The 23,632-nt window shown below is 32.8% G+C and overlaps 4 protein-coding genes across 7 annotated transcripts; 2 read left to right on the top strand and 2 right to left on the bottom strand.

Moving 5' to 3' along the window:
• Positions 1-40: 40 nt before the first annotated feature.
• Positions 41-9,014, bottom strand: Srpk (SR splicing factor protein kinase). Of its 2 annotated transcripts, XM_078187987.1 has the most exons (8): positions 8,125-9,013; positions 7,839-7,952; positions 7,552-7,668; positions 6,685-6,898; positions 6,290-6,605; positions 5,532-6,110; positions 5,183-5,477; positions 41-5,104 (listed from the first exon to the last, which is right to left on the bottom strand). In XM_078187987.1, the coding sequence occupies exons 1-8, from the start codon at positions 8,304-8,306 to the stop codon at positions 4,813-4,815; spliced, it is 2,109 nt and encodes a 702-aa protein (XP_078044113.1). In that variant the 5' UTR covers positions 8,307-9,013; the 3' UTR covers positions 41-4,812. The 2 variants fall into 2 exon arrangements, with proteins under 2 accessions (XP_078044113.1, XP_078044114.1); XM_078187988.1 differs by lacking the exons at positions 7,552-7,668; positions 7,839-7,952 and having other exon boundaries at positions 8,125-9,014.
• A 317-nt stretch (positions 9,015-9,331) lies between these two features.
• Positions 9,332-13,122, top strand: LOC144473787 (ataxin-3). 2 transcript variants are annotated; one of them, XM_078187993.1, is made up of 5 exons: positions 9,332-9,534; positions 9,613-9,777; positions 11,757-11,893; positions 12,071-12,225; positions 12,301-13,122. In XM_078187993.1, the coding sequence occupies exons 1-5, from the start codon at positions 9,511-9,513 to the stop codon at positions 12,936-12,938; spliced, it is 1,119 nt and encodes a 372-aa protein (XP_078044119.1). In that variant the 5' UTR covers positions 9,332-9,510; the 3' UTR covers positions 12,939-13,122. The 2 variants fall into 2 exon arrangements, with proteins under 2 accessions (XP_078044119.1, XP_078044121.1); XM_078187995.1 differs by lacking the exon at positions 9,332-9,534 and adding an exon at positions 11,553-11,656 and having other exon boundaries at positions 9,662-9,777.
• A 402-nt stretch (positions 13,123-13,524) lies between these two features.
• On the top strand, positions 13,525-20,432 carry Unr (cold shock domain-containing Unr). 2 transcript variants are annotated; one of them, XM_078187980.1, is made up of 11 exons: positions 13,525-13,569; positions 14,689-15,972; positions 16,055-16,234; positions 16,323-16,513; positions 16,595-16,805; positions 16,887-17,116; positions 17,213-17,477; positions 17,569-17,670; positions 17,877-18,082; positions 18,152-18,736; positions 18,829-20,432. In XM_078187980.1, the coding sequence occupies exons 2-11, from the start codon at positions 15,577-15,579 to the stop codon at positions 18,995-18,997; spliced, it is 2,535 nt and encodes an 844-aa protein (XP_078044106.1). In that variant the 5' UTR covers positions 13,525-13,569; positions 14,689-15,576; the 3' UTR covers positions 18,998-20,432. The 2 variants fall into 2 exon arrangements, with proteins under 2 accessions (XP_078044106.1, XP_078044105.1); XM_078187979.1 differs by having other exon boundaries at positions 17,569-17,805.
• LOC144473788 (uncharacterized) lies at positions 20,394-23,083 on the bottom strand. Its single transcript, XM_078187996.1, has 4 exons — positions 22,753-23,083; positions 21,067-21,210; positions 20,811-20,942; positions 20,394-20,581 (listed from the first exon to the last, which is right to left on the bottom strand). Exons 1-4 carry the CDS (start codon positions 22,799-22,801, stop codon positions 20,517-20,519), a joined length of 390 nt encoding a protein of 129 aa, XP_078044122.1. The 5' UTR covers positions 22,802-23,083; the 3' UTR covers positions 20,394-20,516.
• Positions 23,084-23,632: the final 549 nt, after the last annotated feature.

Raw genomic sequence — 23,632 nt, 5'->3', positions numbered from 1 at the left:
GACTCGTTATCGCTACTTTTATTATGTCCTACGATCTCCTTTTATGCCTCGTTTAATCGTACATCGAATGACTGGAGCACGAGGCACGCTTTTCTTTATAAATTACAATGTCTTGTAAGTTTTCTATTTTGAAACTTACAAAACTGAATTCCGAATTTTCTTTACAAGGGTAGAGTTACTAATCTTTCGTATCCATAACTGTTTAAGTAAAAGCATATCTCTTTCATTACTGACAGTTGCAATTTAAATTCTATCTTTTAGTCAAACCGCTAATATACTGAAGAACGTTATTTTACCCTTTTTACTACTATTGAAGTATTGTCTATAAGCACATTAGAACACACTTGCCTCCCGTTCATCGATGCTCCAGTCAATTTAAATTACATATTATCCTCTACGCGAATGGTCATTTGCGCATTGAATTGCCGTCCAATAAACTCCTAAAAATGATCACGTATTAAGAGCGCCTAGACACGCTCTTATCGATAATAGTTATACTGTTATTAATGCTCAGTACAGTACATGGTGTGTGTATATGTACAACATCGAGCAATTGGCTAAGCATGCAGAGTTAAATGATCGCTATAATGCTACGACCAGTATGACTATGTAACAATCAATAAGATTAGATTATACATCCGATCCCGTTGATTTATTATAGAGTAGCTCCAATGAATTATAGACTCTATCGTTACACGGCGTATATAATCTATTGGAGCCGAATTTCCTCCTCCACATTCTTCTAAATTGCCGACTTTTAATGCAGACACTCCGGTCTAAAAACGTGTAAAACCCCCCAATATACCTTTCAATATGTACATTACCTCATAGACACGTGTTGCACACGCCACAACTTACATAATATAATTTGGTGTTCGTTTGAAACTGTTTCCTGCCCATTTTGTTTTTTTATTAGCCCTTAGCAAATGCTCAGAGGATTCCTTCTCTGAACTGGCTGAATGTCATCTGTTTTCTTTATAGTCTGTTAATATTACAAAAGAAATTATCGCAGAACCCCGCAATCTCTAAATTCGACTGTCACTTTTACATTTGTTCTCTTGAGTGCTATTACTGTTATGAGTATATTCAGGGGACAATGGATCAGTCGAGAAAAAAGCGACAGACTATTCGATGATTCGGGTTCAACTTAATCTGAGAACGACACTCATCCTATGTGTCTTCGAGCTTCGATTAGCTACGTATAATTCACAAATTACATCGAAATTATAATACTTCTGCAGAGCGTATAAGTAGTTCCATCGATTAAAATATTAATCTCTTAACTGGATTCGAATTTAGGTCCCTACAATAAACCGTGCTCTCTCTTTTTTTCTCTCTCTCTCTCTCTCGAAATTGAATTGACCTCCATTTGATGTCCTTATTCTATAGACCATCAGAAACATCGTCGCTCATCAAACAGAGAAAACGCACGTCGAGCCTTCGAATTTTACTGTATATGAATACAATTATTTACTCATACACCAGAGATGGTAGAGGGTAGGTGGAGATAAACAAAAGTAAGGAGTCTCTCGTACATTAAGCTATACACATTTTTACTGTTAATTTCATCCTAACTATCCTAATGCCAAGCAGCGGATCACACCTACATAAATTGTCGTTCGATTTAATTTATATGTATATATGTATGTACATACACAGGATGTATGACAATATGTAATACAAATTTTAAAAGATAATTCTCTACCATATAACAAATGAAATCGATTCAAATTTTCTCCCGTCTGCTACACCCCGTACACACACACACACACACACACATATACATATCTATTATATATAAAAGTATATACAGGGTGTTACCAAGTATCCTGTGATTTCACTATTTCTTAACTCCTTTCATATTAAAAAAATGTTCAATTTCAATGTTGATCTGTGGTTCTACTCATTATTTGGCGTTTCTAATAATTATAAGTGAAAGAGTAAAATTTGTAACATCAATTCATGCAAAAGTACAGGTAAAATAAAAAATGTCCTGTTAATCCTTAACTTATTTTTCCATATTGCTTCAGAAGCTTTAGAGTTTACCAGTTCAAAGACACACTGTATATACATATATACATACACATATATGTATTTATAAATCGTCGGTATGCATAATCGTTAATGTCAGGTTACGACTACGTAATGAAATTGTGCCTCCGTGGAATCCGTTAATATACCACTGAACAAGATTGATCGATTATTTGTGTCGTACAACCATAATCGTTGTTCCAATAATCGGTAATCGCTATTCGCCACTATTAACACGATGTCCCTTCGTTCGTTGATAACAAGTAACATTCTATTATACATTCACCTCAAGAGTGTAAATTATTGTTGACGTACAATCGTGCAATGATGGTAAATGGATTTAGCGATAAGGACGGTCAGGCGAAAGCTCGAGACATATTCAAAAGCGTTCTTGTTTTCTTTCCTTTCAGTTTCAGCGATCATTCTGCGCTCTTGTGTTGTCATCCGCTCCTCTACTGATTTCACTGGCCGCGTTTCATAAAATGATGCCGGCATATATAATATATATATATATATATATATATATAATATGTATATCTACTATATATATAACTTCCATTGTGTCCTGTACAAGTTCAACACGACTGCCATCATCAGTCCCAAAATTGTAATTACGGTGGGATCGCATCGTTATAAGGAAAAGTTAGAAGAGTATACAATTCGAAACAAAAAGTGAGAAAAAAAGAGAGAGGAGAGGTGGGAGAGAAAAAAGGAAGAATCATTTAAATTTTTAGAGTACCGGTTCTTGCGTATTTCTCCGATTACAATTTTGTGCATCATAGCACACGGGTAGAAGAGGCACTTTCTGCTTAGGATAGTGCTGTCCAATGCAAGCTCTAAAAAATTTCTCCCTGTTCAACACTACTATATGTAAAAGAAAACGCAAGTTAAGAGGACCGTAGACAGCACTATTTATGAGGATATATACAAGAACAGAGTGAAATTTTAATGTTATCTTACTCGCTACTCTGTTTCAACAATTGTATTAAATATACATTGATTTTGGAACCCTTTCAACAGAAATTACTTTGGATCTATCATTTCTGAGACAACTATCCTCTTTTACCCGGAAGAAATTTGTTGTCGATTTAATGCAACTGCTATTAGTAAGTATACTTTATATATGCATCTCCACCTTAGTTTCATATGAAATATTTTATAAATCAGCTCTTTTTCATTTTCTTTCAGCAGAAACAATCTTAAACTGGCTGGTGAAGCGAAACAGAACATTCGTTTGGAAGCATAAAATTAGGATTCAATGGTACAAAACATGTTTGCAACGTCGAATATCCAGTGAGCGTACTGTTTCGCTTTCGTTATAAAATAGAAGACAGGTTATCGGTAGAGAGCTCAATAATCAGTCAACAGTTTGAAGAAAAGGTCGCGCAGAACTTAACATCACATATTCTTGTATTCTCTTATGACGATATTATTTCATGTACACCCAAGTATCAATCATGATCTAGAAACTCTTCTCATTTCCTCCTAATTTTACATTATCTATGTTATGTCTTATCGATAGAATGAAACTTCTTATAATAACTTGATCGAAAATGTGTGCCACAATCAGTATTTCGATCATTCTTCGAAATTAGACAGTGTGTGTCTATATTGCTGCAGACATAGGATTATATAATAATTTTATTACAAATATTCTGTTTCTTTTGAAATGTAAGTTTCTTGTTTACAATGTTTGGAATTTCATGACGTATGATGGTATTTCATTAGACTAAATTATGATGACTTGGATTAGTACAAATGGAGTATGCACTGTCTTATTCCGAATCATAATTAATATTTTGCATCAACCATTTTACCAAGAATCTGGCGACCAACTCTTTAAACATTACATATGTCTGCATACATTAAATTTGTACAAAGGTTCAGTTCCTTAGACACACGTTATGACGTATGTGCAATGAGTATTTTTTGTTTTTTAATTAGTATTAACATAATAATAGTAATATTAAATCTTCTTGAACAATAATTAAGCACAAGGGAGATCACAATGAAAAAATCTGCCATCAACGGATCCCAATTAATCGATGTAATACGTAAACTAATGTGTTACTAAAATTTAATGTCGATATAGCAGTAGCATTGCGTCTGCTCTTGCTAAAAAGTACATTATGAGTAGGTCCCATGACTCTTGGGATACTTGATAAATTAAGTGACAAGTACGAAGGATAATCCAACGATGATTGTGTAAAATAATAAAATATTACGAAATTTTAATTTAAGATATCATTACTAAATGAAAACATGATTTAACAAATTTATAAATATACAAACAGGCAGCCACTGTCGAGAGTGTTACAACCAGAAGCGTACCTTAACTACATATGTAATTTAGCGAAATGTTGCAAGCTCTTTCTTTAACTACAATTAAAATTTTATTGTCCCTCGCTACTTGAAATTATCCATATTGTAACGACAGACTTAAACAATAATTTATCAGCAACTAAAAAAAAATAGATAAACAAAAAATATTTCTGAATTGTAACAATTTTATAAGGTACATTCCTAATAGTTTTGCATACTATAACATATATATGTATATATATATATATTACAATTCGTTTATGTATATTAAATATTAAATAATTTTATCCTGTGCGTTTTCAATAACAATGCACTCGTTACATGGAAGTAAAACACTGTATATATTTATGAAAGAACTTGACACCTACAGGTTACTGCTTCTTGTCACACTCTCGACTTATGATTATATCAGGATGGTAGAAGTTGATGAATTTAAAGGTAAAACGATAAAAAACTCGATCACTTTTTGATTTGCAACCACGGATGCTTCAGGCATTCTGCTGCTGTAGCTCGCGTACTCGGATCAAATTTAAGCATCGGAGTTAGGAACTCTTCAAACTCGCGTGCTTCTCTCGGTGACCAATCATATTTTTCTGTGAGCACCTCGTATAATCCCCAAGGTTTTAATCCAGTAATATGCTTCAACTCGCCTTTCTTATTAAAGTACAATTTCGAATTTTTACCAGATAGAGCAATAGGTTTTGGTATTTCTCCAAGTAATTCGATAATATGAGCTAAGTGATCTTCGTCCCTACAATAATACATTATTAGAAAGGAGTTATTATAGTAGAAATGGCTGAAGTAAGGAAATAATAACGTTATTTCTTACCTGCAATAATCTTTGCCACTATGTGGTTCAAAAAGATAGTCACCAGTTGCTAATTCAAACGTCATACAGGCAGTAGACCATATATCCGCAGATGTATCATACCCGGAACCTAGTAACACTTCTAACGATCTGTATTGACGAGTTTGGATGTCGTCCGTAAATTTTTTATAGACCCAACATGCATTTCCGAGATCTGCAATTTTTACTTCAACATCGCATTCTACTATGGCAGGATCTAAGGGAGCTACAGATGCTCGTTTTAATTGTTTACTGTCTGGTGGTTGTAAATTACGACCTGTAAGAAAATATAATTGAAATGCAATTAACAATTATTCTCTGAACATTTTACCTTCACTACACTCATCTGTATCTTCATGATCTGGTGGTAACATCCCTTCTCCACAACTTTTTTCTATATCACATAAGTTCGCATTGTCCATTTTTTCAGGTTGTTGAGGTAACTGATTTTCTACTTTCTCTCCTCCGCCTAAGCTGTCCACACCGTTTATGTGCAATGAAGGTGCTGACGGTTCCGATATGTCAGGTGAACTTTTGCTTTCAGTATTATCTTCTATACTTTCTGTATTTATATCTTGATCTGGACTATTTGTTTCTAATTCTCCGTTTTCTCTTGTATTATTTGCCATCTTATTTTGCTCCTCAAGCTCCTCTATTTGTTCCATTTGTTTTTTTAATAATTCGTTTTGACGTTTTGCTTTCTTTTTAAGTTTTTTCTTTTTATTCTTCGACATTTTAGAGTTAGGAGTAGGTTCTTGGAATTCCTTTGGTGCAGTTGAAATTAATGATACTGGCAATCTCAGTCCTAAAGAATGTAATTCGGTAGCTTCACAGGCTAACTTTCGTATGTAAACTTCATCAACGCAAATAAGAACATTTTCAGGTTTAATATCGGTATGAATAATTTTACCTGAAAAAAAACAGATATTTTAAAATATCAAATCATTTTATTATTTTAGAAAGAAATTTCCTAACAATAATAACGGAGTACTTCAAATTCGCATTACACTAAAGTTTCAATTTTTAATTTTTCATACTCGCACAAAAGTTAAAAAAGTATGGAACAAATTTTTTCTGTATCTGTCTTACATTTGTTATGGAGATAGTCAAGTCCTTCAAGAACCTGTCTGATGATACGTTTAACATTATTTCTTGGAATTCCTCTATAGTTGGATTTAATAATCAATTTTAGAAGATTATGTCCAAGCACTTCAAATACCATGCAAACATGCAGACCATTAATGCCACTGATCTTGAAATCATTGAGCAACTGGACGGTTTTATTGCGTTTAGGATCACTGGGATCTATATCACGCACATCTTTCAATAACTTAATTTCATCCAATGCAGTTTCAGTAAAATGCGATGCAGATTTCACCACTTTAAGTGCCACAAATCGTTTATCCTGCAGAACATATTTCAAGACATTCCCGTTGTGTATTTAATAACAATAAAAATAGTTTATTCAAATGTAGCATACATACTTGTAAATCCCAGCAAAGCCAAACTGTTGAAAAGTGACCCCAACCAAGCTTACGAGTTACATGATAACGGTTTAAGAATAAATCTCCTATTTTCACTGGATGATATCCTCCTTTACAGTAATCACTGCTATCTTCCTGCTCTTCCTCTTCGCTACTATATAGCTCATCATCGTCCTCTATAGTTTCATTACTTGAGCTATGGCTTGGATCCAATCTATATAATTTATTTGAGAAACAGAAAAGAAAGTAATGCCAATCAGGAAGTGCAAAATAGAGATGGTCGACAGATAAAAGACAGCTTTTTACTGTTCCAGATTTTGTATCAGGAAGTTACGTGGAAGTTCAGTTTGTTATATTAAAAATTATGGTAAGCCTATCCAATCATTTCACAAGAAATGGAGATTCTCAAAAAAGAAAAGAGGCTAAGATTGTTAGCTAAATTTCTACTTTTTGAAATTATAAGAAAAAATAAACAAGACTTTTCATTATTTCCCAAATATAATCTAATATATAGGCATTATTTCTCATGAATTCAATTAATTAAATATCTTTAACATAATGTACATTGTCTTTAAATATTGGTTTCATAATTTTAATTCCTTTTTCATTAGAAAAAGAATGAATCATAAACATGACATCTTGTAATAAAAAGAATTTAAGACAAATCGTTAAAGACATATTCGCATATTTCTTGTCATATTCTAAATAATTTATTGACAATACTTTGTCATTGTAAAATGGCAAATGAAAATGAATAAACAGCTTCACAGCTACATTTGTTACATAAAAGTTCAATTAAGTCACAAATTGTTAGCAAAGAAATCAACGGAGAATGAAATAACTCATTAATAAAAGATAACCAGGTACCTCTTGCAGAGGTAGAGATCTGAATTCTGTTGTTCTTGAGTGACTGGTGCCTTCGAGCATTGAGCTCCTGATGTGTCTGATTCATCCTGAGAATTTCTCTTTTCCGCAACTGTCCAGCTATGTTTATTAAACCGAGATTTACTTAAATTATAAACTGCTAGCACGGGAAGTTAACAAACGACGAAAATAATACATTGACGAACAAATAAAATTTACAGAACTTAGAAACTGTCAGCAAGAAAAATCAACAAAGTGAAATAATACATTGATAAAAGATAATCTGGTACCTCTTTCCGCGGTAGAAATCTGAAATCTGTTTTTCTTGTGAAGTGGCCTTTGAGCATTGTGCTCCTGGTGTCTCTGATTCACCCTGAGAATTTCCCTTTTCCTCAGCTGTCCAGCTATGTTTATTAAATCGAGATTTACTTAAATTATAAACTTCCAGCAAGAGAAGTTAACGAAAATTGAAAATAATACACTAACAAACAAGTCAAATTCACGGAACTTAGAAACTGTCAGCAAGAGGGGTCAACGAAAAATGAAATAATACATTAATAAAAGATAATCTGGTACCTCTTTCCGCTGTAGAAATCTGAAATCTGTTTTTTTTGCGATGTAGTCTTCGAGCATTGAGCTCCTGGTGTCTCCGATTCACCCTGAGAATTTCCCTTTCCTTTCCGTTTGCTCGGCTTGTGCCTCTTTTTCTTGGCCTGAATCGCTAGGACCCGCCTGTTCACGTCCGTCTTCGCACTCATACCGTCCTTTGCGCCTCGATTCGTCGGACCGCTATCCTTTTTTTTTTCCGCACTTCTCACACTTCCGTTTTCACTTCCCTCCGTAAATTTGTTCTTTCACGTTAGAATGGAGGCACTTACATCCGTTACACCTCGTTCCCGAGTCGTCTACCAACGATGTAATATGCTTTTATTATCGTCTCATTTCTACGATGTGCCGCGCACTTCGCTCGGCGGTTGTTTGAGTATGGCCGCCCCCGCCGTCACCGTGTCTCTCCGGTCTCCGTTTCAAGCAAAGCAGGTGTCGTCTTCTACAGGTCGTCGACGCCGTCCTAATCGCTAACACACTACAACCTCCTCTTCAGATCGCCCTTATACCGGCGATACACTCGCGGATACAAGCGCCTTCCTTTCCGGCACACTCACGATTTCCAATTTTTCTTCAGATTCTCTCCGCTCGCACTCGGTGCTTAATACATATGTACTCAGTACATATCCTTTTCTATGCCGTGGTAGTAGACGAAGCTCAAATTCGGCCAAAGCCTTTAAATAATAATTTTACAGTTTCTGATGCTTCACACGGATTAGAGACTATCTACTACATTGTGCTTTTCTAATGCAGAATTCTGTCGAGTATTTTGTACTTAGCTTAAAGTTTTTCCTTTAATGAATTTATGTATATTGTATTTGGATCATTTTTAATAGAGAAAATTGTACATATGCATATCGTGAATTTTATACAGACCAATTAAAAGTGTGATGGAGTGTAAAGATGATACAACTTATGTAACGGATCATCTATGTACATCTAATGAAAACCATTTTAATGATTACATAGTATGTACAGAAGCATATACATATGTATAAGATTCATTTTTCACTTTGTATTTGTAATATATAATATATTTTTCTTTCGTAATATTAAAACGCTATGTTTATGCAAATACTTAAAATGTTCTTATGTATTATGTTGTTAAACTTTTTACAAAATTTACTTTTTAACTCTAAAATCACTTTTCAGATGGTAGTCCTGTAGAGGTGTATGATAAAATCGACTGACATGCTACACTATACTTTATATGTTTCTGGTTATAACCAAAAAATATTTTTGTGGATGACGTTTAGTCACAGCAATCTTTTAAGCTTGTTCAACGCATAACAACTTAATTATCCCTTATTTAATGTCTGTATATTTCACATACTACGTTCAACAAATACTGGTACAATGGAAACAATATTCCATGAAAAGGTAAATAATGATATTCGCAGTAAAAAGATTAACGGTCTTTTTGCGTCTATACCATATTAATGAGTAAATGTATTACAGCAAGAAGGCTATTTATGCGCGCAACATTGCTTAAATGCACTTTTACAAGGACCATATTTTAATGCAGTGGATCTTGCCAGTTTTGGTCACGAATTGGATAAAGAGGAAAGAATGAGAATGGCAGAATCAGGTGTTGACAGTGAAGATTATAGACTCTTTTTAGAGGTATATATTTCTATTGCATCATATTTCTTTGCAGTAGTATATACCTGACTCATCTAATTTATGCTGAACACATATAAGCATACAAAAACAATAAATTGAGCTTCGATAGTTATAACAATATATATTTGATAAAAATCAAACAATCGGAGATTAATTAAACAAACAGTGTTTCTGCAAGTAAGATGAAAGATGATTCTGCAAGTATTGTGTTAGTACATAGTCTTAAATTGTATACTCATCCCATGATCAGAAGCGGTAATATCTGTTAGATTGCACATATTGATGTTGGTAGAGGGATACAAGATTGAGAATTAATAAAAACACACTTAAAATGTAGTGGCGGTTGTCAGATATGACTTTTTGGATAAATCGGACGTAGGGGGATTGAACAATTGATTTGAATTTTGACAGGACAATATTCATACCTGTTTGATATGTCTGTCCACATGTGTATGATGTCAGAATAAAAGAAGCATAGATATGTGGTGAATAGTAAGGGTGTGTGAAATATCCAATTACAGTGATCTTAAAAATAATTAAAGAGTGAATAAAATTAAAGTCATAATCATGGGTAGTAAAAGAAAAAACAAAAATGATCGTAACACTATACAGAAGCTTAAAGGTTTGGGCAGGGACATCTTTCTTCTCCTTCAGGATGGTTTACTGCATCCTGATAAGGTAAATGGTCCGCGATATTTAGGCTGGGTCCTATATCGCCAAACTCGTAGGTCAATAAAACCTGCAGCCAGAGTGCTGGTACTTCTATTTGCCAGAGAGTGAAAGCTGTTAATTGTATTAGATGGTATAGTTTGCAAAGGCACTTGTACAGGTGCAGCGTACATATGTCTTATAACAGTCATAAAGTCTGACTCAGAGATGTCAGGCGGGTTAATAACCTGTTCCCATGCCCTTCTTGGCCACCTTGCCTAATTAACTATTGAGTTAGGTCTAACTATCATCCTAGAGTACAAATGGTATTAGCCTGACCTCGGTATCCTCCAAAGCGTTACTTGATGAAGTGTCCTTCATCAAATCCTGTTTTATGAAAGTATATAAAAAAGCTAGATCCGCGTATTAGCAAATATTAATAGCTGGACTGATAATTGAACAGAATGGATATCTCAGCAAGTTCCTCGTTTGATTGAGAGTAGACCTGAAGTTGGTAACAGACAAGCCCTTTTGGATGAGGACATCCGCATCAGAATAACTCAGTTTCGTGACCATATCGGCGATCGTTGTCAAGCGCGTGTTGTCAAACTTTGTTGTTTGAGGTTCGTTCTATTACCTAAGTCAGAGATAATCCCTGTGATGATTGGAGCTGCGACCAAGAAGTTACTATTTGTCGGTAGACTTCTTTCCATTCCATAGTGTAACTTCCATACATGCTGTGGATGTGTATGCAGATGATATCGGAGATATAGGCCTCGAGAGGCACATCTGGAATTAGAGACTGTAATTGCAATTTGCGTTTTTGTACCCATGCCACTGTAAAGTTCTCTGCTTTTGATAATGAAGATACACAACAAAATACTGCACCAGCAATCAGCCCTCGAACTGCATCGAGATTTTGTACTGCCCTTGCTTTGTAATATTCCAATAGGGTGGGAGCTGGCTGATCTATCCATATTGTGTGAACGTCCTTCACAAATTTATAGTCAGCATTAGCTAAGTTTACCATGTGGACAGCTCTATTGGATAGCTGATTCCGCATAAATTCAGTTTAGTCTTTTAAAAATATCTCTCACTCATCTCACAACAAGTTATATTTTTCTTAGACAGAAAAACAATTGTACACCGCGCAAGACTAACCAAATGTCGCTAAATAGAATGAAGAAATTTTTTTAAAAAACCTTCATGTCTATGTGCTTATTTTGCCCATGTAAGAAATGAATTAAGTGTATTATCTAAATTAAATATTAATCTCTTAAAATCTCTATTAGAAAAAAATTTTATGAAATAATAATAATTGTTTTGTTTAGCAACCATCAGGAAATATGGATGATAGTGGATACTTTTCAGTTCAAGTTATTAGCAGAGCATTGAAAGTTTTGGAGTTAGAGCTAGTCCCATATAATAGTACTGAATCAGCAGCATTAATGGCACGGAAAGATCCTTCGTAGGTTATTATTCATTTCTTCATATCTTCATTTTTCATGTATCTTATAACAAAGCACAATTATTATTAGAGTTTCACTTCTTTATATAGATTTTAAAATTTGTATTCATTATCATTTTTCACATATTAATTAATATTTTACATGAGTATATAATAATAAATGACATAATTTTTCAGACAGATGAAAGCATATATTTGTAACTATAAAGGACATTGGTTTACTATAAGAAAAATCGGAAAACAATGGTTTAATTTGAATTCTATGCTAAGTGGACCACAACTCATATCAGATACCTATCTTGCTATGTATTTGGCTCAATTAATACAAGATGGTAAGTGTAATTACATTAAAATTATATAACTCATAATGACAAAGTTACATTAAATTGTAATATATCTTTTAATAGGTTACTCTATTTTTATCATTATTGGTACACTTCCTCAATGTGCTGCAGACAATATTCTTATGAAAAATCCAGTAGTAGTTGCACCAAAACTAAAAACGCCTCTAAAAACAGATTCAAAAGGTTATCGTTTGGGAGTTAGAGAAGAAGATGAACTGTACAAAACTGCACTTCCTTCGGAAGAAGCGAAAGTACCAAATACTTCTAATATATTGAGAACGCCAAGTACTACAGATTCAAGTATATATAACAAACCGTCAACATCTAAAGACCTGTCAGAGAATAAACCACAAGAAAGGATAATTCCTATAAAAGTTGAAGGTAGAGAAGAAGATGATGATAATACAGAGCTGCAAAGGGCGTTGCAGTTGAGTTTAGAAAATAGTAAGAAGGATGATATTGATGAATCTGTGAAATTAAGATTAGATCTTCACAATGATAATAAAGAAGCTCATACAGTAAGCATAACTGATGACACAGATGAAGACGATGATTTACGAAGAGCTCTTCAATTAAGCTTAGAATGTGTCACTGCTCCACCAACACCAGATCCAGAAGACTTGCGTTGGCGTCGATTAAATTATTTTGGTGTATATTCAAGGTCATCCAGTGCAGAAGCATCCCAAAAATTAAACACTTAATAATATATGCAAATTTTGTTTAATGTTGTCATTATTATTATTATTCTATTACTACCACTGTCATTATTATTATTAAAGCAAATTTTATTTGTAAATTATAAATAACTAATTACTTCGTATACTATCAACAATAAAGACCTGGAAAATGAATGTAAAAATAAAGAACACGTGTATGTTGAAACTATTACCTTCTTATTTATTACATTACTAATGATGATCACTTAATTAACATAGTTTTCTTAATTTTTAAAAACACTAGTTTACTTCCAGAACTTATTCAAGAAATTACGTTGGGTTTTAATTATTTCGAGTGAACATTGTACTAATTTTTCAAATATACGTATTCGACGTTATTCGTTCCAGAATTTACGTACGTATTCGAAAATACACTTCTCCTTTTATCTTCGTGTGTATTTTAATTTAGGTTTTCGAAATTTATTATATTTTTATTAGTTTTTTTACGTGTGTAATATGAGAAACGAACACTGTAATTCTTTTTGTTGCAATATCGTCAGAAATTTATGAATCTAAATTTTAACTGTAACTACTCTGTGGTTGCTCCTGTTTTGTATGAATGCTGAATGTTGACATTCAACATGGCGGCATGTCGTCAGTGCTGTGCTGTGTCGTGGTGAGTTTTATAAAACTTTCTAAAGCTGTTTGATTACGAGCTTTGTAACGAAACAATCAGATTTTACAGAGCTATACATTCTCTATCGGAAATATTCATATTCTATAAGCATTTTGAGGCCTGATAAATTTTTACGGTATCTGTAGAAATGAGCGACTTCATAAAAAAATCAGAATCTCATAACTGGCAAGCACATATAATATTTCGGGTTTTTGTTTTCTTTTCTTTTGGAAATGTGTCTTGTCGACTTAAATTTCAGACGAGCTATTAAAAAATTAGGAAAGTGATACATACTTAGTTATATTCTGAACATACTTACGATACCTATACCGTTACATATATTTCAAACATTTTCATGTGGGTGTTCAAGTAATCTATCTGACTTGTAGTAAAGTTCGAGTATTATGATTTAAATCATGAACCGACGACGACAATAATGCCTTGATTGGTTCTTGGACATTGGTAAACAAGGTTTCAAACACGAATAAAATATAAAAAAATAAGTAAAAAACATTTAGAAAACACCACCAGTTGGAACATTAAAAGTCAATGTCAAACTGGCACTCAATTATTGTGAATATCTTGTTTATCTTATGTGAAACCACAAATAGAATATAATAAATATAATGTGAATCATTTTGTATGCTTGAACATTCATATCAATATAACGTATGAAATACCTAATAACCTATAAGTACACCTGTGAAAATACCAATACATACTAGTGAAAATTTATTTTTTACTTAGCTTATTATATATGATGAAAGTGCAAACTAAATATATATGACATATGAGAAAATACGAATGGATATGTATTTTATAAAATATTTTATAAATAGTACACATCATTTTTAAATAAAATGATTCAAGAAAAACTAATTACATTTGTCATATAATTAGATGAATCAGTTACAAAATGTGACTACAAATGATAAATTATAGCAGGTACTTTCTTTATCGAAAAATAAACATTATTTATCAAAGGTTTATTTTAATTTATTGAAACATGCTGTTTGAAAAGCTTATGATCATTATATTTACATACATATAATAATAATAATATAGTTATAGTGATTTTTAGGCTATTCTAAAATAAATATTTTTCTTTTTTAATTTCAGCTTGTGTAATTGTTAGTTTAGGACATTTTTGAAACCAAGGCTCACTGTAAATTTCACAATTAAATGCTGAAGAAAGAAACGCTAATATAGAAATATCGGAACAACACAATCACACTCAGCACGCATTGAAGACATCTGAGGATTTTCAAGTCAACATTTATCCTTTAAATCTCCTATGTTTTTTTATTTACTCCTTTTATAAAGGATGACTGCTGTTTGAAAGGAAACACGGTTATTCTAACATATGCTAAATTGAGTAAATATCAAACAGTTGTTATAACACTCGTGCATACATATGTGGAAAGTATCAATGGTCTATGATGTGCTAAGAATTTTGTACTTGTATTAATTCATAAATCAACATTAACTATATTGTTCATTTATATATTGTGTACACAAGCTTTGTGAGAAAGAGTTAGGTGAGCCATAAAGTGACCGTAATTGTGATTGCGGCTGAGATTGTGCAGCTTTTGGTTAATAAAACACTTGTATTTATATTTAAAAAGAGTGCCAATATCGCACAGAGTTGTTGAGGTACTCGCAGATAAATAATTTATGATATATGTCAAAATATGTTCAAATCCTTCCTTCCACTTCTTGGTCACAAAGGAGCCTGCATTTGTGCAGCATTTTAAAGAGCCTCTCTTCCTCTGTATTAAGTTCTTGTAACATTATAATAGTGAACAAAGATATAAGGTACCAAGAACCGTTCTGTGATATCTATGTTAACACTTAAATAATTGAAAAGACTAAAAATTTCTAAATATAAGTATATATATATTGTGGTGAAACGGAAGTGAACATAAAAAAGAAATTAAGTAATTGTTTCAAGAAAAGAGGAATTCTTATACGTGAAGATTATACTTAAAGTTGTGCGAATTTGAAACAATGTCCAACAATCCTCAGTGGAAAACGTTCCAGCCGCCAATCATGAACTCTGACCCTGCAATACTTGATTATAAGTCTGTGGCTATACCTAATCCCAAAGTTATAATGGGATCGCATCAAACAGCAACTAATATCTACAGAAATGGTACCAACTATGGTAGTGACCATTATATGACAGATTCACCTCCTGGAAATGGAAAAAATAACATACACTATGCAGGTTACACTAATACGCAAAAATCGCGTAAAGATCTTACCAGATTTCCTTTTGGGACATTTACCGGTATGGAAGGAAATGCTGGTTACACAGAAGACCCACCAACAAATAATTCCACTTATCAAGATCAATCTGCTAACCAAGGACCACGCGAAACAGGAATAATTGAAAAATTATTAGTAAGAATTTTATTATTATGATCACTTCAATCAGTAATATACTGTTTAAATTATGCCTAACATCTATATTTTCTTGTTGTAGCATTCTTATGGATTTATACAGTGCTGTGAAAGACAAGCAAGATTGTTCTTTCATTTTAGCCAATTTAGCGGTAACATAGAACATTTAAGAATTGGAGATCCAGTTGAATTTGAAATGACTTATGACCGACGAACTGGAAAACCCATTGCTAGTACAGTCAGTAAGATTTCTCCGGAGATGGTTAGTATGGCATATGAATAATTTTTGTTTTTTTCTCCAAAAATCCATAAAATAAATGTACAAATTTGTAAAACTTCATATGATGTAGGTGCTAGGTGAAGAACGAGTTATTGGACTCGTAACCACATCATTACACGCGAGTAGTGACTCACAAGGGCGTATTAGTTATGAGAACAGAGGAGAATGTTTTTTTTTGCCATATACGAAAGATGATGTAGAAGGAAATGTTATTTTGGCTACTGGTGATAGAGTGTCATTTCAAATTGCTACTAATCAACGGTAAATTGTCTTATCTGTTATGTCAAATTTATTAATACATAGATATACAAAACTAATACGAAGTTTCGATATTAATTACAGTGGAAATTTGGGTGCATGTCATGTAAGATTGGAAAATCCAGTACATCCAGTTCGCTATCGTGGAGTAGTTTGCTCGATGAAAGAAAACTTTGGCTTTATTGAACGTGCTGATGTAGTTAAAGAGATTTTCTTCCACTTTAGTGAAGCTAAATCTATGAAAGAAGAACTTAGATTAGGAGATGATGTTGAATTTATAATACAAACTCGAAATGTAAGACGGCATATTTAATTTATATAAAAAAATCATCGCTTTTTTATGCTTTATATTAATTATATTGTCACTGCTTTTCAGGGAAAAGAAGTCGCTTGTAACATTACTAAGTTACCACCTGGTTCTATAGTATTTGAAGAAGTTTGTAATGATGTAGTAAAAGGGCAGGTATTAAAGCCTTTAGAAAGAGGCACTGCTGCTCGTCACCAAAATGATCCATTGCCTGGAAGAATTCGTTATAGAGATGCTCGTCATTGTGAAGTCGAAATTCCGTTTGGAGATAAAGATCAAAAAGGAGATTTTACTCTTAGGTATAGATAACTAAAGATATCCGAAGATGTACATATAAATTATCAGTTTATACAATTTTTTTTATCAACACAATTACGTGTTTTCTTTTTTGTTAGACATGGGGACTGGGTCCAATTTCGTATTGCTACGGATACTAGAGATCAACTCAAAAGAGCTACTGAAATATTGTTGTTACCTGAGTCTTTTACCGTATCCGGTGAAAGACGAGAACAAGGCATTATTGCTGCTCTCAAAGATGGATTTGGTTTCATTCGTTGTGCAGATCGAGAGTTAGCGCGTTTATTTTTTCATTTCAATGAGGTTCTTGATGTTGATAGAGAAATTAGTGTAGGAGATGAAGTTGAGTTTACAGTTATTCAAGTGAGTATATTTTTAAAAAGAATAGTACATGGTCACAGCACTCCTATGTTATTTTTGTATTAATCTTTATTGTCGTTAATTTTTATAATAGGATCCTTCTTCATCATTTTCGAGTAATCGACAAAGTGCAATTAGGTTGAAACATTTACCAGCTGGAACAGTTCAATTTGAAACAATCATAGAAAAAGATTTGGTGGGTACTATAATTCAAGGTGTAAGCGGTTTGTTACCTGGTCTCATTGGATACGTGAAGGAAAATCAACATAAGAGTGTTATTTTCTTTATCAAAGATTGTGATCCAAAAAATATTCCAAAAGTAGATGAGAAGGTATATTACCTTCTTCCCAACCTGAAAGTGTTCTTAAATATATCATTGTCTAAATTACGATTTCATTCTAGGTTCAATTTAGTATTTGTCAAGTGAAACGAAATAAAGAACTTGTTGCTGTTGACATATCTCTAGTGAATTCTTTTGGTGAAAAGACTCCAAATGGTAACAAAAAGTTAAATGGTCAAGTTTGTCAGGGCTTTATTGCTGCTCTCAAAGATGGATTTGGTTTTATTGAGACTGTGAATCACGATAAAGAAATATTTTTTCACTTCAGGTATAGATTTTTATATAAATCAATTGGCTGTTACTAAACAATCGTAAATATAACGTCCATATTTTTCAGCAATTTTGAAGGAGACGCTAGTACACTGGAAGTAGGAGCTGATATTGAATGTATAATCAGTTCTGGAAATGGTAGAGGAAACGGTGGTTGTGTTGCCGCGGATTATGTTAAATTAGTACCTCGTGGAAGCATTCCTAGGCCAATACCAGTTAGTGAAGTGCTTGATGGAACGGTCGTGAGGCCATTACGAAGTGCAAATCCTGATCAGGCAGAGTATGCTGGTTTGATAAAGATAAACGCTACTAACGAAGATGAGGACACCCCAGAATACGAGTTTAGAATTATGGGACTGGTTAATAAACGTGAGCTACTGCAGGCTGGTGATCCTGTGCAATTACAGGTTGATTCAGCAGGCCATGCTTGTAATATTGTAGCAGTTAGAAAAAAGAGAAGAGCAACAGTGGATGCAGTGAAAGGTCTTTTCGGTTTTCTTGCCTATGAGGTCGATGAGGGTAAGAAATTATTCTTTCACATGAGTGAAGTTCGAGACCATGCGATACTTCAACCAGGAGACCCGGTTGAATTCGTTTTGATTACGAATCAACGTACTGGTAAATCATCTGCATGCAATGTAACACGAATAAGGTATAGTATTGATTTTTACATAAATTATATTTTTATTTGAAAAAATACTATAAATTAATTTGTGAATTATATTTTGTACATTTATTGTACAGCGATTCAGTCCAACAACGACCCGAACGTTTGATCAGCCGATTGCGGACTACATCTATGGAAGACACAGGTCCTAAATTAACCGTAGTTAGACAACCAAGAGGGCCAGACGGTACGCGTGGATTTAATCAAGAAAGAGTCCAGCATACCCCTGGTGCCATTGAAGAGTAATGTTGTATCGAAACGGTTACTGCTTATCTAAATTGTAATCTACATTACTTGTTTTTAGTCCATACACTTCGGTACCGAGATTATTATTATCATAAGCATGATCGTAAACATTTGCCAAATTGAGACTAATGTGACAACAATAATAATATTGATAATAATCAATTGGATTATGAACTTGTTGAGAAAAGAAAAGAATATAAAATAAAAAAATACAACGAGTCATTTTATCATCTTATAAAATATAAAAATGATTAGGGAGATGATTTATCTGAGCTATTTAACTTGACTAAAGATCATTTTTATTTGCAACGTCGCATAATAGTTCTGCTGAGAAATTCTAAACAAGTGTTTTGATATATTTTAGAACTTTTAAATTGCTACTCCCTATGAAAATTTTACGAACATTTTCTTCCTTTGCTCATCCTAACTAAAAACATTGATTGGAAAATAATCTAATATTGAATCGTTGATAGCCTGCCCGTTTATAATATTCAAAGATAATGTCTCGTCTGATTTTATAAAAATATACGTACATGTTGATACAACATTTATTTATATAATTTTCTTTAGAATGTTTGTTTTACCTATAATGTACACTACAATCAGTTTAAAATGTACAGTAGACGAATCTGAAGTCACATGCAAATTCTCATCATATATATAAAATACTGATTGGCTATATAATCAAAAAGGAAGAAAAAATGTATCCGTATCACTTGCTGAAACTTGCGAATTGAAATAATTTTATAGTGGAAGGAGCAGTTTTATGTTTCATTATATGAATCATTGTAACGTGTAACTCTGTTGAAAAAAGAGAATATCAATGAATTTGTAAAAGAAGTTAACAACTGGCCAATTGTTTGTCCTAGATAATATATAATATATAAATATATGTACATGCAGTTAAGTTCCTGATGCAGTCTCGTGTTGTAAAATCAAACTAGTATTACGGATTCAGTCGATTCATACTACAAAAATAAAAAAAAAAAAAGAACTACAAAACAGTACTTATGCGAAGAGTAACAGAATCGATTTTTACAAGTTTTGCCATCAGAAACAGCAAGTGAGGTACACGTGGCATTATGTAGAAATAGATGGAAGGAATAAAAATAAGAACAAAGTGCATAACGAGCACGATACAAACTATGCGTTTGTTTGACAACTCATGGATCCAACACATCATGTGCATACATATTGTAAAATTATTGATGAATAAACAGTGAAAATGTCAAACCTCTCTTCTTTGTCTTAAAATACAAAATAGTTTAGAAACTGTGTTTTTTTAAAACAATATTCACTGTAGCAAATAAGTGTTTTCAACTTTTTGCCATATTTCTATATTGACAATTTGTAATAAATATTTATAAATAATAATGTGCAAAAATATTATGATATATACAATATGTATTTATTATGTATGTACAAAGATGTGGAAAGTGTTACAGAATGTGTTCATTTTTTTGTATTTAATAACACATGTATTTGTTTTGTAGTAGGTAAGAATAAGAAGCATTGTAGATTAGATTACAACACATTCGTAGGGAAACGGCCCTCGGAGACGTAAATGGTTCAGTACTGGACAAGCTGAAAAAAGACATAATCGTCTGATTAAATAGAATTTTTTAAATTTATTATTATTATATGCAGTAAATTTTTATTTGAATATTTAACATTAAATAATACGTCACTGATACTATTAGTTAGTTGATACTGTTGTATTTATGATTACATTTGGAATTGAATGTAATCAAATGTAAGGCTGCAATGTATAAATGTAATCAATCTTAATCGGTAATGATAGTTATATACTAACGTTTGTCACAGAGTGGCCCATAATAACCGGTTCCTTCGCAGCGACATTTAAATCCAGGGTCTGACGATATTTGTATGCAGGATCCCTCGTTCAAGCAAGGTTTTAATCTGTAGCACGTGTCACTACGCTTGCCTGAAAAAAAGTAATTATACAATAATAACTGTAACTATACGTTCGTGACATTTATATGAGAGTACAACAAAATAGACTAAAAATCTCCTGTTAACGTTGATGAATCTAGCAAATATTTCATTACCTCTCAATGCTTCTTTACAGTCCTCATTATTATTATATCTATATTCGGAAGAACAGCCATAACCGCATCTGCATTGTGCATTATAGATTCGACACCCATACTGCATCTGATCCAAGTCACAAGCACGCGATCGTGTGCTTATTGCTAGAATAAAGAAAATAATTATCGAATCAAAATGCTTGACGCGCTGAAATCAATCTTTAAATATTTAATTTTGATTGTCTACAAATATATAAAACATCCTATACAATCAGTGCCCCGTAGAATTATATTATTTACAAAATAATAATTATTTTCTCTTAAAAATATTCCTTTCTTAAATAATAACCAAATAACTATTTCATTCATTATTTAATTCTTTTTATTTTTCGTAAATAATACCTTATTTTAATTAACAATCCAAATGTACCAAGTTATCTTGCCTACATCCGCCACAAATGCAGTTACATATACATACTTCTTTATTTCTCTACATATCAAATAATAGCTGATATGATGGAGCACCACCTCTACGGACACATGATAAATCAACCAAAATCTACTAAAGTAATGTTGAATATGTAAAAGATATCTAAGCGACAAATTATGGGCACAAGTTTCTTGTAAAGATTTCCAAGTAAAATACTTCATATGCAGTGAACGTATCTGCAGCTTATTTACCCTATAGAGATAGTGCTATGAAGAAATATGTTGCCTCGACAACTATTTGTACCGGATGTAGGTATCCATTGCACTTCTCACTTGCTTAAATTGATAAAGGTTAAAGGAGATAAAACATGGCTGCGTGGGTAAATTGATTTTTCAATTATTAAATGTTTATCGCTGTCATCATCCATATTCCCGCATAATAAAAGCAGTAAGAGGGAACATGGAATGAGTATCATTGAAACTACACTTTATTATCGTACTGCATTATCTGTGTCCTCGGTGAATGAACCGAGATCTTTCTTTCAAAAGAACGCTCAAGCCTTATTTTACACTAAACGAATTATCTACTGAAGAAAAAAAGTAGCAGTCAACAATAGTTACATGCAAAGAAATATAATAATTTATTCTTCTTTTTAACTTAATTTATTGCTGTAAAAATTCTTATACCAAATATTTTATAACAATTCGAATATATATTATGCTGTTATCAGATCGTAAAATCATCACCTTTAACTTATTAGCTTGAAATTTCTGTCTCAGTTTTTTGAAAAGTTCTTTTTACTATTTCATGGATACGATAAACTATTCAGAATTGTTGTTCATCTAATCCCCATCTATTCATAAGCTCAAGGAACTTAAAAACTTTCGTTTTCGATAATTAAGTGATTCGGTAAGAAGTTATAGTGACATAGTACACTCTTGCCATAGTAAAAAAAAAATGAAAAAAATTCGAGCAAGTATCCTTAAACTGATAAGTGAAAAATGATCACTCCATAGTCCTTGGCAAGAATAATACTTGGATGGTTGAACAGAGTTGGTATGATATGAACTTACTAAGCTATTTAAACTATTTAAACAATAAGTTCAGCTTATTTACTTTACCTACAATAATTATACTTCGAAGAAACATTTCCAATAAATATGAAAATGTGTATTTTTTAGAAATATTTGAAAAATCCTTATTTTTTTCAAATAATTTGGGAAAAAATAACGTTCCAAAAGGATTGATAGTTTCAAATATATAAAACGTGTTCGTACCTACAATCACGAGTAGCAAAATTATTGGCAGTACCAATCTCGGTAACATGATGGACCTACAGAAACTTCACACGAAATCCGAATGAGTTCCGATAACGATAATCCAGCGGATTGTGCAGTCCGAAAACTGAGATCGACGATCGGCGATCCGCGCCTGCGGATAGGCTTTTTCTGACCTCAGTTGGGTCAAAGGTCGACCGTTCAAAGGGGTTCGTCTCACGCATGCACTATCGCGAAGAGAAGATTCTTGATGGTCACGCTAGCGTAAGCGAGCAACGATACTCGCTGAGCGCGCTGAACGAACTGAACCGTTCACGCTGCACCGCTGGAGGCAACTGCCCCTCGACAACTGCTAACTAAATACGGAATAAAGATAGACGAACGTATTTAGTTTAGCTAAGTAAGATGTCACCAGAAACCAAGCCATCATGTGTAAGATTGTGAAATGTTCAATCTTTCATAATTACTTCCTTAATATTTGATTGTTCGTATATATATATATATATATTTTTTTTTATGTATATGTATGTATCCTATTTTTGTGTATGTGTGTATAGGTAGTATATTTTGAGTAATTTTTCGAGGTATACATGACTTTGGAGCAGGTTCCATCTGGTAATCTATCTTATATTTTTTCAAATAGACCACACGGTCAGCAAGATAGTATTAAAGCTTTAAAATAGCTTGAGTTTATATTCGAAATTTCCATTTTGTACGTATTACGTAGTGATACATAAAATATCGGACTTCTTACGAGTAGCAAATTGTGACTTTTAAAATTCTATATAAATAAATGCTTATTAAACAATGAAAAAATGGTTATTAAATTAAAAAAAAAATATTACTTTAGACTATTTTATGATTTACCGACTAAAATTAA

This window comes from Augochlora pura, chromosome 7, assembly GCF_028453695.1.
Source record: "Augochlora pura isolate Apur16 chromosome 7, APUR_v2.2.1, whole genome shotgun sequence".
NCBI classification, from domain to species: Eukaryota; Metazoa; Arthropoda; class Insecta; order Hymenoptera; family Halictidae; genus Augochlora; species Augochlora pura.
Note: the sequence above shows the minus strand (reverse complement) of the source record. Positions and strands in the feature narration are given on the sequence as shown.

Bases quoted from the DNA above. Each gene is read 5' to 3' on its own strand.
- Srpk (XM_078187987.1), bottom strand. From the start codon at position 8,306: ATGAGTGCGAAGACGGACGTGAACAGGCGGGTCCTAGCGATTCAGGCC. The intron at 7,953-8,124 runs GTACCAGATTAT...TAATAAACATAG, and splicing joins GATTTCTACAGCGGAAAGAG to CTGGACAGCTGAGGAAAAGG. The intron at 7,669-7,838 runs GTACCAGATTAT...TAATAAACATAG, and splicing joins GATTTCTACCGCGGAAAGAG to CTGGACAGTTGCGGAAAAGA.
- LOC144473787 (XM_078187993.1), top strand. From the start codon at position 9,511: ATGGAAACAATATTCCATGAAAAG. The intron at 9,535-9,612 runs GTAAATAATGAT...AATGTATTACAG, and splicing joins AAACAATATTCCATGAAAAG to CAAGAAGGCTATTTATGCGC. The intron at 11,894-12,070 runs GTAGGTTATTAT...ATAATTTTTCAG, and splicing joins ATGGCACGGAAAGATCCTTC to ACAGATGAAAGCATATATTT.
- Unr (XM_078187979.1), top strand. From the start codon at position 15,577: ATGTCCAACAATCCTCAGTGGAAAACGTTCCAGCCGCCAATCATGAAC. The intron at 17,806-17,876 runs GTATATTACCTT...ATTTCATTCTAG, and splicing joins TTCCAAAAGTAGATGAGAAG to GTTCAATTTAGTATTTGTCA. The intron at 18,737-18,828 runs GTATAGTATTGA...TTTATTGTACAG, and splicing joins TGCAATGTAACACGAATAAG to CGATTCAGTCCAACAACGAC.
- LOC144473788 (XM_078187996.1), bottom strand. From the start codon at position 22,801: ATGTTACCGAGATTGGTACTGCCAATAATTTTGCTACTCGTGATTGTA. The intron at 20,943-21,066 runs GTAATGAAATAT...ACTTTTTTTCAG, and splicing joins CTGTAAAGAAGCATTGAGAG to GCAAGCGTAGTGACACGTGC. The intron at 20,582-20,810 runs GTTAGTATATAA...GTCTTTTTTCAG, and splicing joins TGGGCCACTCTGTGACAAAC to CTTGTCCAGTACTGAACCAT.